Genomic DNA, 16865 nt, shown 5'->3' with positions numbered 1-16865 from the left:
CCGAGGCTGTTAGCTGCTGCGTAGCACTGGACGGAGGCAATGACATGGGTGAAACGGCGATCATGGCCCGTGTCGCGACAGGCCCGATGCTACCAAACTTTGACGATGGTGAAATTGTCTGGTGGTTTGTGTCGTCCAAAGTCAAGAAGTCGATGATTGATTGACAAATGCAGGACGAGGGGGACGATATGATGTCGTGAGGGAAGATGGGAGAGGAACGGGGATGGGCATTGATTCTCGATTGCTTGACGTGAGCTCCGCCAGCTGGCACGCGAGGATCTTGCCTTAAAAACAGTGTTTCTATACCACATAGAGAGATTGTTGATTCAATTATACGCTGTGATATTCTTCTATTTCGGCACTATACTCTCTTTTGCTGCCACATATAGCAGCTACTAGCTAGTGGTTACCGTCGATATCAATGCCTTCTTCTGTCGTGATATTCCAGAAAAGCAGTAAGAAAAGAAAAAAAAAGTGGAAGTCTTATGGCCCTGGGGCACATGAAACGCTGGGCGTGCAGGGAGGCCCTGGCCAGCTGGTTCCCAGAACCACTGACGGCTGCTGGTGATTTCCCCACTGCGAAATTGCGGGGTGGACTATGCCCACTTTCATCATCACCTCAACTGCCCCGCCATGAACTGTTAAAATTCCTAGCAATTCCTATATCAATGCATTGACTTGTAGATTAACGATACTTGACAGCCATATTTTGCGACTCCTTACCTGCCGTCGAACAATCCGTCTGGAACAGGACTTTCCTTAAAGAATATCGAGGTGGAGCTATGGGCTACCCCTTGAGCTTCCAGCTAACAGAAAGTAGGTGATGATGTCTTCGACTAATGTCCGGCAAGGCTTTCCTTGTCACAGTAGCCTTCGATACCAATGCCATCACGAAGGGCAGCACGGCATCCCAATGGCCTCAGAAAGGCCACGGACCCCGATCTCGGTCAACGTTGGGGCACAATGTTCGGAAGCCAGCACGCCAGCAATCGGAAGGGTAGACACGTGGAATGAATCGCTCTGCGGTGATGGCATGATGACGACCAGCCGGACAAACTGGTGAACCAGACGACCGCCGTCGAAGTGAGGGACATTCCGGCTGAAAAGTCCGTTTCCCCGTCCCGGCCTCTGTTGGTCAGCCTCGTGTCCCTTGCTCAAGGCAGATAATTGGCTTGAAGAGTATGCAGTTGGTCAATACAAAGACGAGTGCGCTATATTTGGTGGTGGCACATGAGTGTAATCAGACATCTCACCTCAGCCAGTAGGGAACCGTCACAGTGAGCGCTTTGGAATATGGGACCATTGCAGCTTCGGCACATGCGGGACCACAGCCGACGTGACCACTGCTGGATCTCTGCTGGTTGAAGATGGACTGTAAGCAGCCGGCCGAAGGTATCCAAAAGAGGAATCCTGAACTTCTTGGGAACACCTGGTTTGGGTATTCCGATGCTCACATGTGGCATTCCTCTTTGGATTCTGGCTGGATTCTGGTGGCGGTGTGGGACGATGCCGATCCGGAAGAGGGGGTTCAGAGAAAAGAAGGAAGTGAAAGCGCACAGTGGTGTGTCACTGGTCAAAGCAATGCCCATATCAGATGGAAAGGGTCCACGACCATGATGACCTTATTCCCGGCGTTGCGGTTTGAGTTCACGCCTCCCAGGAGTTCTAGACGGGCGAAGAATGCCGAAGCTGGGGGTCATCGGCTTCGGGCCGCCAAGCTTCTTCTCCACGACAGACAAGCCTTCGCCAAGGTCACCAATGACAGCATGGCAAGAATGACGGGAACCCTTGGCGGACAGTCAGATTGATCAATGGAATCAAGAGGGGTTGCTTCCCCGCAGCTGTTCTCGTGCATTTTACATTCACACAAGATGGTTCTGGACAAGAAGGCAATAGAAGGGTTGTGTGAACGCGAAGGGTGACCTCAAGATGGTACCATCGTGAGCGAGAAGCGGGGAAAACTCACTACTGTCCCAAGTCCTAGCCAGCTAACCGATGTGTAGGGTTCCCACAGTTTCCGACCACACCAACTTGTGTAACTTGTGCAGCACAGTATCTCCCAGTATCTCCCAGTATCTCCAGGGAACACTTCGTCAGAATAAGACCACCTAAGTAACATTCCTGTTGTGGAAAACAGGATGGCTCATTTGGGGTGACGAAGAATCACGCTGCGCCCCAATCTTGTCGTGCTTGGTGTGCTTGGGCAGACCACATTTTCAGTCAATCCCTGCTGCGCGTTGAGATGCACCCAAGACACACAGTGCGAGCCTGGGATCAGAAAAAAGCTGGCAGATCGCTGGAGGAGCGTTGTTGTGCTGCGAGTGCTGCCCGGCCGCTTGTTTTTTCCCCGCTTGGTTATAGCCATCCAGTGATAAGCGCTAATTAAACAGCACCCCTATTTTGTCTACGGAAGACGGAGAAGCGTCGAGAAGTAATCAAGACCACTTTACAACGTCCGGTATTGCTGTTGATGGTAGCATCGTGAGGAGAGCACAAAGGAAGCAAGCAAGCAAGCAACTTGTCACACTGAGATTTGTCCCTTCGTTTCGCAACAGCTCGAATCCTCTCTTTTCATAGGCCTCGAGCGGTGAGACTGGCCGAGGTGGGCAGGCGCTTGCACTTCGCTTGGAAAGGCAGCTGAACACTGAAATGCTAGCGGCAACAGTACCACTACCACGACCACCCCAGTTTTCATTTGCCAGCGCAACCTGACCCTTTGTCACCTCCCTCAGGACAGTGCGCTCTCATCAGTCCAGGCACGGTATCTCCGCTTCTTTACTCCAGGCCAATTTTGCAGTGTTGAGAAGGGCCATCCCTTCTACACTCCCGGCTATTAATCATTTCACCATCAAACTTTCAAAGTTCAAACGTATTCGAGACCGGCCGTTGAGACAGGACGACAGAGCGACGACAAAATCGACAGACTTGACGCCAGACACGACCAGCCGCCGTTTCAACCTCCACAAACAACAACGCTGCCGTTGCGTTTTTTTGCCTTCACCCGCTCTCCAAGCCCACCCGTCGATTCCCGACTGCGAGCATCTCTCGGCGCCCAGCCCTCTCTGCGATCGCCTCCCCCACGCCAAACATCGCGACGGCATCCTGATTGTCAGCTCATCAATCTTAGACACCTGTAGTACCATTGCGACGCAACCAAACCCGACGACGACCCGACCTGCCACCCGCGCGGTTGTGTGGCTTCTCCGCCCCCGGAGCTGCTGACAACTCGTCGCTGCGCGCCCACAGCCTTCCTGCGACGAGAGGACGACTGCTTCATTCGAGGAATTAATTCCATGGAGATTGGGCAATAACAGAAACTAGGCGGAAGGCCGCCCTCAATCAGCGTCATGGAAGCCCGCCAGCTATTTCCCGGTAACGCGGGCCCCGTGCCCACCGACGCGCCGTTAGTATCCAAAGGTCGCAATTGCGGTGCTCTCAATCTCCCGGTCGGCGGTATTCTGTCCATGCCAAATGGCGATGTTGTTACCCTCACAGCCTCGGCCGCTTTCCGGCCACTATGCACACCAGTCACTCCACCAGCCATCATTGCCAACGCTGGCGGTGGTTCAGTCGAGCTCGATCCGAATGTAGGGGCAATGCCAGACGACGATGGATGGACATATTCCGACTTTCGCGATCCCTTTTATGCGTCAACCTTTCCTCAGTGCTATGCGCTTGCGGCGACGACAGTAGTTGCGTATATGCTTGTTATCATGTTATTCGTCACGCCACGATCTTTCCTAGATGGTGGAGTTGTTGTTCTTGGTCGACGAGGATTCACTCACAGCGGATCGGGGCCGACGATTGGAGGCAGACCGTGGTTCCAAAAAGTGGCGGCTCTGTCTGTCGTTATCTCACTCACCATTGCGTCTGCTGCGACCTTTCAGGCTGCTGAGGAGCAATATATTTATCAGATTCAGAATGCGAAGGCGTTGCAGGAGGAGGTTTTGGGTGGCAACGAGCTAAAAGCAATCCGAATTGTCTCCAACACGTTTCTGTGGCTTGCACAAGCCCAAACTCTCATTCGCCTCTTTCCCCGCCAGCGAGAAAAGGTGATCATCAAGTGGACCGCCTTTGCGCTAATCACGCTCGACGTCATCTTCCAATCTCTCAACAGCTTTCGATATACAGACCAGACGGGCTCGAACCGGCCCGGCTCCTTTTCCGATGCCATCCCAGCACTCAGCTACCTCTTCACGCTTGCTCTCGGGGTGCTGTACGCCGCCTGGGTGGTTTACTACTCACTGATGAAGAAGCGATATGCCTTCTATCATCCGCAGATGAAGAACATGTGTCTCATGGCAGCCCTGTCATTGATGTCGGTACTTATTCCCGTGGTCTTTTTTATTCTGGATATAGCAAAGCCAGACTTCACCGGCTGGGGGGAGTACGTCAGATGGGTGGGAGCGGCTGCCGCTAGTGTAGTTGTCTGGGAGTGGGTGGAAAGAATCGAAGCTTTGGAACGGGAAGAGAAACGAGACGGTATTCTCGGAAGAGAGGTGTTTGACGGAGACGAGATGCTCGATGTCACGACTTCTGACGGTCGTGCTCGCCGCAGAAGAAAAGGGAGTGGCAGTGATGGCGGGGATAAGGAGATGTACGTCGAGAATCCACCAAAGGAAAAAGCAGTCACCCAAGGAGAGCGAGGAAATACATGGCCCTCGGTAATCGCCATGAAGGCCAAGTACAGGTCTCGGCTGAGACCAAAGAAGGATCAAGATCCAGCTGACCAAACAACAACGCAAACGACACCACAGCCATCGGATCATGACCGAGTACGATCTTTGCAACCACCGCTTTGGCCAGCAAGACCAGCGCCGACAGCAACACCCATCAGTCGGACAGACACTGCGAGCGCTGCGAGCACGGTGTACGCAGTTCGTTACCACCAAAACACAGACTCGGCATCGCAAGCCACACCGCCGCCGCCACACAACACAAGTGCCCTATCACGCACAGCCAGCACATCGTCAAGCCGAAGTAGCGATGGTAGAAGCACTCATCGGACTGAACCACCCCGGAGACCAGCAGATGAAGGCCAAGGGCCACAGGGAGGTGGGTCCAGCAGATGGCAGACCCTCACACCGAGCTTCTCTTTTAAGCGAAGTCGGCGGAGTGATGAGGAGAATGCCGTCTCGTCTGAGGAGAAGAAGTCGCCAAGAGAGGAAGGGAAGTGGGACATCCGCGGCCGATTTGAAGAGTTCACAGCAAATCAGGCTGAGCGGTTGCGGGAGAAGTTCCGGCCAGCTCCAGACACGGATAGTCTGCCTGTGACGGTCATTCCAGCACCACCTCGCCGAGGGGCTGCTCTCGCCCAACTGTTGGAAGATGAGGAGCTTCAATACCAGCGAGCGACAACCCCAGTTCGTGCAGTCTCGGATCTGAGGTCACCAACCAATGATTCGTCACCTACTACTCTGGTTGGTCGTTCGGCTTCGATCTTGACAAGTTCGAGACCTCAAGTTACCCCGAGTGGCACTCAGATATCATTTGCGGACACGGTGAGACCTACAGAGCCTTCCTCTGGTCGACACTTGGGAGGGCCTGAAGGAGGGGGCCCATCACAGGACTCTGATTCCACACCAGGCCCAGATAATGGTCCTGATTCTGGTGGCCGCGCTCCTTCATGAAGGTTTATACACGTGACCTGAAAAAGATACTGGGCGATTGTTTTGGCTGTGGTTGTGTATTTTTATGGGCATAGCAGGCGCGCATATTATTTCACGGAGCATTTTCAAAGGGGTTTTTGGAGGGTTTTGTTTCATTGGGCTTTTGGATGCCACAAAAAGTGATGGTCTCATGGGATGTCGATATATCGACAGTGTTTTGGATTTTGAATCACACCACGAGTAGTGGTCTTACGTTCTCGTCTATTTAGTTGGGACGTGGTTTATTTCGGGGGGAAAAGCAGTTTTATGTGATCTGCTACAGCAAGGTGTCAGATCTATCGTTTAGCTTGTACGGGAGGTTTTGGTGAAGGAAAATCAAGTACGGTTATTTCTGCCATTCATGCCGCTTCCATGTGTCTGGTCTGTCAGCTTATGTTGCACGATCTTACTACGCTCTAGATTCTCATAACACTTTTAGTTGTTGACACAGCAGTCAGCACTGTATCCAAAGACTCGGTCGAGAACGGCAGCTGGCTTCCAAAAAAAGGGGCTCGCACTTGACCTGTGGGTCTCGGTCCCCTAAAATCAGGGGTTCAGTTGTTGTCCGTCGTCGATTGGCCGTTTCTCAAAACGCGGACCCGTCGACTGCACAGTGTACTTTTAACAGCGTCAGTTCGTTCGTGCTGTGCGACACGGCGTCTTGAACTGATTTGACCATTTTGTTTATCCTTGAGGTCAACAATCAACAAAGGGGATTTGGGTCTTTACAGTCAGTGCCAGTCCCTACACGCATACCTACCTGCAACCACTTTTCTTAGAGGCGGCGTCTAGAAGTGTCAGCAGGCACAAGCAGGGATCCATTACCTAATCGAAGCCTTTTTTTCTGCGGAACCCTGCAGTTTTTTGAACCCCCGTCTCATCCAATCCCTCGGAAATCAAGTCCGCGCGCTGTGCTGGCTGGCTCGAGAGCTGTTTGCCTCCGACTCCGACAATTCCAAACCTTTTTTTTCTTCTTCCTTGCCCAACCCGAGACACAAACCGGCGCGCGAACGAACAATTAAAACGGCCGCGTTGTGGCGCCCTACGACACAGAACTGAACAGCTTTCCTTACCTAAAACCACCAAAGATGGCGACGGGATCAGAGCCCTTCCCGCCTCTGCCCGGCACCACCACCACCACCGAGAGCGCGACGGCGACGCGAAGGAGGACGAGAAAAGCGAGCATCTTGGGAGATGACTTGAAAGTGGGCGACACCGGCTCGCCGTCGCTTGCTACGAGCATTGCGCACATCCAGGGAGCCCACTCCAAGGTATGTGTTTTCTTATCGCTCGCTCTCTCCTGACCGCTTCGAAGGTAAACACCACCACACCAAAACTAACTCACGATGTGTCTGTTCCCATTCAGGAACCCCCCTCCCCCCCATCAACAAAACGCACCTCCAAACGCCGCAAAGCCCGCACCCTCCTCCACCGAGTCAAACACACGTGCGTAAAACACACTTGGGTCCTCCCCTTGTTCCTGTTGTCTTGCTTCCTCCTCGGCTACGCAATCAACCCTACCTCCTCCAACCCCCTCTCCCACTTTTTGTTCCTGTCGTACAGACTCCCCCTGTCGGAAACCCCGGGGGCGACCCACGTCCAGTACGGCAAGGGGCTCTGGGATATCGCCTTTGTGACCTTTTACACCGTCGTCCTCTCCTTCACGCGCGAGTTCATCATGCAGGAGGTCCTCCGCCCGCTCTCCCGCTGGGTCGGGCTCAAGTCGAGGGGGAAGCAGGCGAGATACATGGAGCAGATGTACACGGCGCTCTACTTTGGCATCATGGGCCCGTGTGGCATGTGGGTCATGTCGAGGACGCCAATCTGGTACTTTGATGTCGTGGGGATGTACGAAGGTTACCCGCACAAGACGCACGACGGGGCGTTTAAATTTTATTATCTCTTCCAGGCGGCGTACTGGGCCCAGCAGGCGATTGTGTTGTTGCTTGGGATGGAGAAGCCACGAAAGGACTTTAAGGAACTAGTCGGCCACCATATCGTCTCGCTTGCGCTCATCGGTCTGAGCTACAGGTTTCACTTTACCTATATGGGGCTTGCGGTGTACATCACGCACGACATTTCGGACTTTTTCCTCGCCACTTCCAAATCGCTGAATTATGTCGACCATCCGATCACGGGACCGTACTATTTCCTGTTTATGTGCTCTTGGATCTACCTGAGGCATTTTTTGAACTTGAAGATCTTGGTTAGCTTGTTTAATGAGTTCAAGACTGTCGGGCCGTATGTCATGGACTGGGAGGGGGGCAGCTACAAGTGTGACTTGGCGTTTTGGATCACGGGGGGTTTGCTGGGGAGCTTGCAGGCGCTGAATCTGTTTTGGTTGTTTTTCATTGTGAGGATTGCGTATAGGTTTGTGAGGGATCGGGAGGCGAGTGATGATAGGAGTGAGGATGAGGGGAGTGGGGATGAGGGGGAGCAGCAGAACGGGAAAAAGAAGTGAGGGGGAGTGAGAAGGGTGGTTTTTGTTCGGTTCGAGAGGGGATGGGAAAGTAAAGGGAGTGGGTTTTTACATCTTTTAATAATCTTTGTCTTGTCTCTTTTTTTTTCTTTTGAGAAGAATCAAGCCAGCAAATGATGGATGAAATGGGCATGACGACTGGAAGGGATGGATCACGGAAAACCGGGCAGGGTTTATGGTATAGAGTGGTCGGGGTTGGGGTTGGGGGGTGGTTGGTAGGCGGATGCGTAAACAAATTATGCCAAGTATATATATGTCGTTCGTTTTTTGTACTATTTTGGGGGTTTTAGCAAGCAATGGGGTTGGGGCGCTGTGCTGCTGCTGCTGCTGCTGCTGCTGCTGCTGGCTGGCTGCTTGGGTCTGGTCTGGTTAAAAGGTTGGACTTGTACATTCGCTTTTTCATGTTTGCATGGGAGGAAAGCAAAGGGCAATGGGAGGAGGAAGGGCAGTGTGTGACAGAGCGGAATATTTAGCATTATTAATAATATGATAATAGATGAAATGAACTCATGATACTTTGGCCTTGTTTCCGGCTTGAGAAGAGATGGCCACGGCATTTGGGGCACAATATTGTCTCTTTTTGCTCACCAATCTTGTGTCTTCTACCCCTATTCTATCACCTTTATCTCTTCAGAGTCCTCTGCTTCGAAGCATCAGTAGCCACATTCCGCCCCTCCACCAACAACCCCTTCCTCCTCCTCACCCCATCCATATACCTCTTCGCCACGATCTCCTTGTCACCAAATTCGCCCAGATCCTCCAGATCATCGTCTGTAAACGGCACCCAGAACGGGTCCTCGTCCAGAATCTCAAAGCCAGTGAAAATAAGCTGAGGCTGGGCAGCACCAGATGTGCGCTTGCGCATGTCATCCGCGAAACCGAAAGATTCCGCAACGGGCAAGGTGGCGACGATGGTGAAGAAGGGCGTGCCTTCGTTCATGGCTTCGGATTGGACCTTGCCGCGACGGCGGGTGAGGACGTCGTAGACGCGGCCTAGGACTTCGGCTGAAGGAAAGGGAGGTTAGTATACCGAGTTAAAAGGGAACAGGGAGAGGAGGGAAAACATACTGCCTGCTTGGATCTCAACAGAATACATGGCCAGCATTAGACGGGGTGACCAATCCAGGAAGCCCTTGTGAATGGATTGTTGTACAGTCTTGATCACTTCGCCAGTGAGACGGTTGATGTGGTCACGAGCGGTGACGTTGCCCTCAATGTTGACAGAGACATCCTCAATGAACACAGCAATGCCCTGGACTGGCTCGTGGCAGAGGGGTCCGTGATGGGTGGCGAGCTGAAAGGCGTAGGCGATCTTGTCGCTGAAGTGGCGGGCGTCGAGGGATTCATCACCAGAAATCTTGACGGCCCTGGCAACAGCCTCCTTGTCGGCGGCAAAGGCCTTGGGGAAGAACTGGTCTTTGGTCGCGTCGATGAGAATGTTCGGGCCTGTGCGCCTGGGGCCGAAAGAGATGATGCGGTCCACGGCGTCCTTCCAGATGGAGGCGTCGCGAGCCTTTTCGCTCTTGTCAAGGGTGGATTGAAGTTCCTTGAATAGCTCCTCTGCGGTAAGAGCCTTGGTGATAGTGAGGTCGTTGTCCTCTACGGCATCTGCTTCGGACGAATCATCTTGGGCTACGGAGCCTTCATCGTCACCATTCTTCTGGCCTGAGTAAAGAGTCTTGATACTGGCGGCATTCTTGCCTAGGAAGTCGGTGACCTCCGCTGGAAGTGGCCTCACGCGAAGAGTGATGGTGACCTGCTTGGAGCTGGTAACACCAACGACAACACCACGACCGAGATCCTTGTTGACCGGAGGACGCATCTCCTCTGCGCGGACGATTGTCTCACGGTAGGGCACGATAGGGGCACTGGCCTGGATCTCGCAGCGGGCAAAGCGTTCCCTGAGATCGGTCAAGCAGCGTTCCAGGTGCAGTTCACCGGCAGTCAACAAGACGTGCTCACCGGTAGAAAACTGTTCATACTCGGCGCAAGGGTCACTCTGCACAAGCAGTTGGAGACCCTTGATCATCTTGTCCAAGTCGGATGGATTCTCCGGCTCAAGAGCAACACGGACGATGGGTTTGCCGTGCAGATTTGCTATACCAGCAAGGTTGACAGATCCCTCGAGTTGGCTGCATATTGTGCCAGATTTGAGCAGGCCGCTACCCTCGAGCCCACGGATGCCAAAGACCACACCAGCCGGGACTGTGTCCAGGAGCTCAAGATTGCGGCCCATCATCATGTAGAGTGCCTCTACCTTGACTTTCTTGGGAACTGGCTCAGCAAGCGGATTGGCTGGCGAAAACTTTGGTGGCAAGACGTAAACTTCGTCACCGACAGAGAGGGTTCCGGAGTAGATACGAGAGAAACCAATCAAATGCTCGGTCTCGGCAGGCTTTTCCTCCTCTTCTGGTGTCTGGGTCTCAAGAGAGGCGCTTGCAAGTCCATCCGTGATGAATTGAACGTCATCATCCTCTCTGTCGCCTCTCGCCTCTTTCTGTGCACGGAGTGCCTCGGCGCGTTTCTTTCTCGCAAGATCTCGGGCTTCCTCGCCATTCATTGGGCCCTTTCTTCTGTTTTCTGGCAATTCGCTCTCCTTGACTGACACCATCTTGCTCACATACGCCACCATGGGGTCTGACTTCTCCTTTTTGAATAAGACCATGGCTTCCTTGATGGCAGGGTCGATTTGGTCCGCACCAGGCACTTCTTGCAGCAATTCTGGAAGACGTTCGGCTTGGGCGGTTCTGGGCGAAGGTAGCGACTCAACAACTGAAACCAGGAGTGCCACCGAGAGTGGAAGCCAGGACGCGAAGACGGTGGTAAGAAGTAACTTCGGGTCGCGGGAGCGCAGAATATGAGGTGGAATGGTGATGTTCAAAGACTTTGTGATCTTTTCCAGCATAGCTGGGTACCCCTTTCCGTGGTCACCACCCACGGTGGCCCCGTAGACAGCCCATATAGTCTCGAGCACCAATTGAACAAAGATAGGCTTCAAGTTTCTGCCTTTCAGATGTTTTGGCCCGAGAACCTTCCTGGTCTTCGGGTCGAGGTAAAAATTGCCCCAAAGGACCTTTTCAAGAAGGCTGCGCTTGATGCCGAGCTTTTTCTCATACAAGCCAGCGAATTGCCGTACTGTGAACGCCCAGCCATCGATGGCACTGCCAAAGATGACATTGTTCTTTTCAGGGGCAAAATAGATCTCCTCGTCGTCCTTTTCTTGGAACTGTAAATCGCCGGCATCGCTTTGCTGGTCCACCAATTGGGCCTCCTTGTTTGCCACAGCCTGGGCTCGGCGCTCCTCCATTCTCTCTCTCCAGTTCAGATCCTCCTCCATTCTCTCGCCTTGGAAGAAACTACCCAGAACAGCGTTGACTTGTTCTAGTAGTTTGCTGAGGTGAATATATGCTTCGTTCGGCGTCATCTTGAGCTCGGTGATAAGGCGATCGATTTTGTTGATGACGAGTAATGGCTTCAACTTCTCGATCCACGTTTGTCTGAGTACTGTGACCGTCTGACTACATACACCCTCTACTGCGTCCACCAGAACAACAGCCCCATCGCATAGTCGCGATGCCGTCGAGACCTCACTGCTGAAATCGATGTGCCCGGGTGAGTCTATGAGATTGATGAGATATTCTTTTGGCTCAGGGGTAGCCTCTGGGCTTGACCTTCTCAGCATGGAGAAATAGAGAGAAATAGCTGATGATTCCATGGTGATACCACGCAGTTGTTCGTCTGGACGGGAATCGAGGTAGCGGATCTTGCCGGCCAATCTCGGTGAAATGATGCCATTTGTGGCAAGAAGAGCGTCTGTAAGTGAGGTTTTACCGTGATCCTAGCTCTTGTCAGTCCAGGTGATGCTGATATGTGTAAAATTCACTTGTCAACTTACTACATGCGCGAGAATGCAGATCTGTTATGAGGCGTCAGTGAGGTTCATCCATGTTTGAGAGAGATGTGATCTATGACATACATTTCGAACATCGTCGGCGTTTTGCTGGAGCTTTGCCAGCTTCTCGGGACTAACGACCGGCATGGTGAATGTGTGTAATGGTGGGTGTGAAATGTACAGTTGGTAGGGTTGGTATTTTCTGAATATAAACAACGAGCACCTCTAGACTTTTCTATCAAGAGTGACAACAGAAGGTTGATATATGCGTCGTAATCCAACACCTCGATGGTCGAACTGGGATGGAAGTGGGATTGACGATAAGATAGATAAGTGGTCCAAAATATTTGGCGGGGCAAAACCAAGCCCCTCCTTCAGAAAACTAGGAGAATCGGTCTGTCACAGGTGGGGCCAAGAACTGAATGGCAAGCTGTTTGTAAGCAAATGTGAGCTCTAGATATCTTCATTCTAAAGTTGTTGACGTAAGGAAGCTATATAATTGTCAAAATGGCCTGAGATTACACCGATGACTCTTCGCTGCGGCGAAGCTCATGCTGTGCAGCTTGATTCAAAGTGATTCATCAAAGTTGCATCAAAGCGATCGACAAAAATGCACCAATCGGAGCTTATGCAGCTAAAAGCCACCAACAATTCTGCCAATACTGTTTAATTGCTTACCTACACACCAAACCCTAAACCGGCGCTGCAGCTGCCATATCAAAATTCACCGCTTTGTCCAGTGGCAGCCCCTCAAGCACAAAAAATTGAGCCCCACCCCCGGCAGCAAACCATTTCTGGGTCTTTTGCGACTGACGGCCACCACCACCACAAACCAGTCCATCCACCCGCGACCCTACCACCGCCCCGACGAACCCCCCGCAAACCGACCCGTCGATTTACAGTTCCGAGTTTGTCTGTCACGAGTTCGAAATCATGAGCGCCTTCCAGCAGGGTATGGCCCCTATCCGGGCCATGGAGGACGATAGCGATGTTGAGGAGGAGGCCCTCGTCGCCGACTACCAGGAGCAGGTCCAATACGGACAGGACGACGATTTGGACGGCCTCGACCAGGCTGCCCTTGCCCAGGCTGCCGACGATCTCCAGGCCCGGTTACTCCAGGCCGCTCAGCCCTTGGATTATCAGGCGACGCTCGAGGCCAAGTTCTCAAGCTACGACAACTACTGCAGCTTGTTCCACTACATCCTTAATTCGGAAGGCCCCGTCGATCTCGAGCCTCCATCGGTCAGTTTGCACTATACCTCAGCCGAAATGGGTTGTGGATTACATGTTGAGGGCCAACAAGCTGACGTTGATACTGAGGGTAGTACTACTGGGCCTGGGATGTGATTGATGAATTCATTTACCAGTTCAACACATTCTCCACATACCGGGCGAGGATCGCGCGGCAGGGAAACAACGAGGAGGAAGCTCAGCTTCTCAAGGAGAACCCAAACACCTGGGGTTGCTACAGCGTGCTCAACGTTCTCTACTCCTTGATCCAGAAGTCTCAGATCCAGGAACAGCTCCAGGCTACCAAGCGCGGTGAGGATGCCGCCCTTGTCGCCGGTCCCTACGGATCCAAGGCCCTTTACAAGATGTTGGGCTACTTCTCGATCATTGGCCTCCTCCGGGTCCACTGCCTTCTCGGTGACTTCAGCCTCGCGCTTAAGACTCTCGACGACATTGAGCTCAACAAGAAGGCCATGTTCGCCCGTGTCATGGCTGCCCACTTCACCACATACTACTATGTGGGTTTCTCTTACATGATGATGCGCCGCTACGCCGACGCTCTCCGCATGTTCAGCCACATCTTGATCTACGTCTCCAGGACCAAGAACTTCCAGAAGAACGCGCAGTACGATAACATCAACAAGAAGAGCGACCAGATGCTCGCTCTCATCGCCATCTGCGTTGCCTTCCAGCCCACTCGTCTGGATGACAGCATCCACACCGCCCTCCGTGAGAAGTACGGCGAGCAGCTCCTGAAGCTCCAGCGTGGCGGCCCCGAGTCCCTCCCCGTCTTCGAGGAGCTCTTCCGCACTGCGTGCCCCAAGTTCATCTCTCCCGTACCTCCCAACTTTGATGCCCCCGAGAGCAACATCGACCCCATTGAGCACCACCTTTCCATCTTCATGGAGGAGGTTAAGACCAACATGTTCAACCCCACCATCAAGTCTTACCTCCGTCTTTACACCACCATGGACCTCAAGAAGCTGGCTGGTTTTCTCGACGTCAAGCCCGAGGAGCTCCGTTCTATCCTGCTTGTTAACAAGCAGCGCAACAAGCAGATCCGGTGGAACGAGGGTGCTCTTTTGGAGGGCGAGTGGGTTAACACCAGCGACCTCGACTATGCTCTCCAAGGTGTAAGTTTTGATCTTTTGTTGGTTGTTCATCTCAAGACAAGGCATATGCTGACTTCATCATGCAGGACCTTATCCATATCTCGGAGGCCAAGATGGGCCGCAAGCTCGTTGATTGGTATCTCCGCAACCTCTCGCGCACTTATGCATGAAGGAGCAATATCACACCGCAGGGACCAGGGGTTTCGGCTGAGATGGGAATGACGCAAAATGGATGTTTCTCCATTGGGTCATACTGATACCCAGTCTGCTGTGTACATCTCACCGGGGATTTATGTAGGGCACGGTAACGGAAAGACAAAAGCAGGGAGCTGGATGGGCGGGGTGGATTAACGCACGCAAGGTACCTTTTCTGTGGTTTGCAGCATTGCATATCAGGCGTCAAAATGGAAAGCTTTTTTTTCTTTTTTTCTTTGCCTGAAAGGGAGGCACGATATGCAGCACATACCATGACAACGCGCGCGGGGGGTAGATGGTATGGAACGGAGGGAAACATTTAAGAAAAAGGGGGCCTCCGAAAAGTCCGGTCGAGGGAAGACAAGACTGGCCGGCGGCCGAGTATACCCTGAGGTAGTTTGGAGGATCGCCGGTTCCCTGGAGATAAGAGCCACGGCAGGAATGGAGAGCGGTGATAAGCGGCTTTTCGGCTTGTGTGGTATGTTTCTGGGGAAGTAAGCAGGGTGCTACTACTATATGGTACCAGCTTCGGACAGCGATCTTTAATACGATGTGGATTTGAAAGCAGGATGGTTGTTATCATGATTGTAACACACGTGGCTGGTGACAGGAAGATTATGACTGGGTTGTTTTGTACGAGCCATATGCATAGAATATATGGTGAAGGTGATTCTTACTGGCGGTGTGGAGTTTGATATGCTGATGCTGGTATGGTACGGTACGTAATGCTGTGGTGGTCGTGCAATTGGTGAGATGGCCTGATGAGGTGGGTGAGGTGACATGTGAAATGCTGTCGTGTTGCCCCGTCCGAGGGAAGCTCCCCCTCCTTTTCCCCTCTCCCAGGTAGGGGACTGATATGCACAATGACGACCACACATGTGTTTGATGTAGCTCCAGGGGTGGCTGGTTTGATGTCGATCTCGACCTATTGTACTCGGGATAGGGGGACGAGCTATATGCTGCTTTGGGTCTGGTGTAGGATGGTACACTGTTTGTTTACCCAGCTCATGTATATGTATAGGAAGCTGCTTGGGATAGACATAGCAAGGTGTTTTATACCCACCTGTTTTTGGATGGTAGTATAGGTAGCGTAGATTCCAAGCTCGCCTGCATATCTCATAGTCTGACAAGATGGTCAGGTTTAATTCACGAGTCTCTTTTTCTTTTCTCTCTCTCGCTCTCGCCTAATAAGAGGGATGCCCAAAGTCTTGGGGGAGTTAAGGTTGTCTGGGTGCCAACTTATCCCTGTGGACTTTTTGATGATCCAAGACTTTTCACCTCCGAGGTCCTGCATACAGGAGCAGAAGCCAATACCTACCAGTCGAGAAGAAGAGCAAGTTATGCACAAGGCCGGCGGCGCCTAACTTGTCTCTGATGCAAGGTAAGCTGGAAGGGCGGTTCCCCCCATGCCCGAACTCCATGCCGATTGAGGTTGTGTAACGGAGTATTTAGAAGGTACGTACACATCTCTGAAAGTGAGATCTGAACTTCTTTTTTTCGGACTTTTTTAACTGACTGGCAACTCGGACCACTTCCCCACATATTGTATAAGCTAGGTCACCTGACCACCCTCCCAAAATGGGCCAAGGCTTACTTTTCCACTAGGCCTAATTTGACAGCACTTCCAAATTTCTTCCAAAATTTAGGGCTTCGAGCATGAAGCTCACCACCGAGGCTACACTCTCGAATTAAAGGCACGACACCACCACATAAGTATATAATAAGTGGTATGTATCTATGCCTTTCTACTACTGGAAAAGCCTATTGCACTTGCATGTACTTCAATTGAGTGTAGTGCAGCTAAGTCGCAATTGAATGAGTGCCGTAGTGTGTGCGCCTAACTAATTCGTCTACTGCTAATACTCAACCAACACGCAATTGTCCGTGCGGGCTACCATACTAATATAGGTGTAGCTGCCATCTACCGGCTCAGCCTCCGGCTTGCCAAGTAGTGGAAAATCAGGCTGGAAATCGCAAAGGCAGAGCTTTGTATGAGGAAAAAAATGAAATCATAGTAGATTTGATCGGGCCTGGAATCGGCTTGGAGGTATACCGAGGTGAAGCCAAACTCCTGTAGGTAGAAGTGGCCCGCACGGACAATTTTGTGTTGGTTGGATATTTTCGGTAGTTTGATTGGCTGGCTAATTGATTGAATTGATCGCTGGGTGTAGGCAGGGTGGTCTGTACAGCTAGTGGTGAGGTGGTCCGAGTTGCCAGTCATCTAAGAGATTCCTTTTTTCTAGGCTTGGTGGAGCAACTTGCATTACTTACTCTATTGACCATGTGCATTTGTACATTGCGTTTGACAA

The 16865-nt window shown here is 52.2% G+C and overlaps 6 protein-coding genes across 6 annotated transcripts; 3 read left to right on the top strand and 3 right to left on the bottom strand.

The window, feature by feature from the left end:
* Nucleotides 1–888: 888 nt before the first annotated feature.
* Nucleotides 889–1303, bottom strand: QC762_706010 (uncharacterized protein; the record flags this gene model as incomplete). Its single annotated transcript, XM_062893452.1, has 2 exons — nt 889–1171; nt 1254–1303. The coding sequence occupies 2 exons, from the start codon at nt 1301–1303 to the stop codon at nt 889–891; spliced, it is 333 nt and encodes a 110-aa protein (XP_062739254.1).
* A 319-nt stretch (nt 1304–1622) lies between these two features.
* On the bottom strand, nt 1623–2119 carry QC762_0108380 (uncharacterized protein; the record flags this gene model as incomplete). Its single annotated transcript, XM_062884283.1, has 2 exons — nt 1623–1787; nt 1967–2119. 2 exons carry the CDS (start codon nt 2117–2119, stop codon nt 1623–1625), a joined length of 318 nt encoding a protein of 105 aa, XP_062739253.1.
* Nucleotides 2120–3347: 1228 nt separating this feature from the next.
* On the top strand, nt 3348–5630 carry RIM21 (pH-response regulator protein palH/rim21; the record flags this gene model as incomplete). Its single annotated transcript, XM_062893451.1, has 1 exon — nt 3348–5630. One exon carries the CDS (start codon nt 3348–3350, stop codon nt 5628–5630), a length of 2283 nt encoding a protein of 760 aa, XP_062739252.1.
* Nucleotides 5631–6235: 605 nt separating this feature from the next.
* Nucleotides 6236–8326, top strand: LAG1_2 (sphingosine N-acyltransferase lag1). The gene is made up of 2 exons (XM_062893450.1): nt 6236–6919; nt 7015–8326. The coding sequence occupies exons 1-2, from the start codon at nt 6737–6739 to the stop codon at nt 8107–8109; spliced, it is 1278 nt and encodes a 425-aa protein (XP_062739251.1). The 5' UTR covers nt 6236–6736; the 3' UTR covers nt 8110–8326.
* A 266-nt stretch (nt 8327–8592) lies between these two features.
* Nucleotides 8593–12537, bottom strand: RIA1 (Cytoplasmic GTPase/eEF2-like protein (ribosomal biogenesis)). The gene is made up of 4 exons (XM_062893449.1): nt 12104–12537; nt 12023–12043; nt 9196–11965; nt 8593–9132 (listed from the first exon to the last, which is right to left on the bottom strand). Exons 1-4 carry the CDS (start codon nt 12164–12166, stop codon nt 8750–8752), a joined length of 3237 nt encoding a protein of 1078 aa, XP_062739250.1. The 5' UTR covers nt 12167–12537; the 3' UTR covers nt 8593–8749.
* QC762_705970 (uncharacterized protein) lies at nt 12538–15123 on the top strand. The gene is made up of 3 exons (XM_062893448.1): nt 12538–13261; nt 13345–14382; nt 14448–15123. Exons 1-3 carry the CDS (start codon nt 12953–12955, stop codon nt 14529–14531), a joined length of 1431 nt encoding a protein of 476 aa, XP_062739249.1. The 5' UTR covers nt 12538–12952; the 3' UTR covers nt 14532–15123.
* Nucleotides 15124–16865: the final 1742 nt, after the last annotated feature.

This window comes from Podospora pseudocomata, chromosome 7, assembly GCF_035222375.1.
Source record: "Podospora pseudocomata strain CBS 415.72m chromosome 7, whole genome shotgun sequence".
Taxonomy (NCBI): Eukaryota; Fungi; Ascomycota; class Sordariomycetes; order Sordariales; family Podosporaceae; genus Podospora; species Podospora pseudocomata.
Note: the sequence above shows the minus strand (reverse complement) of the source record. Positions and strands in the feature narration are given on the sequence as shown.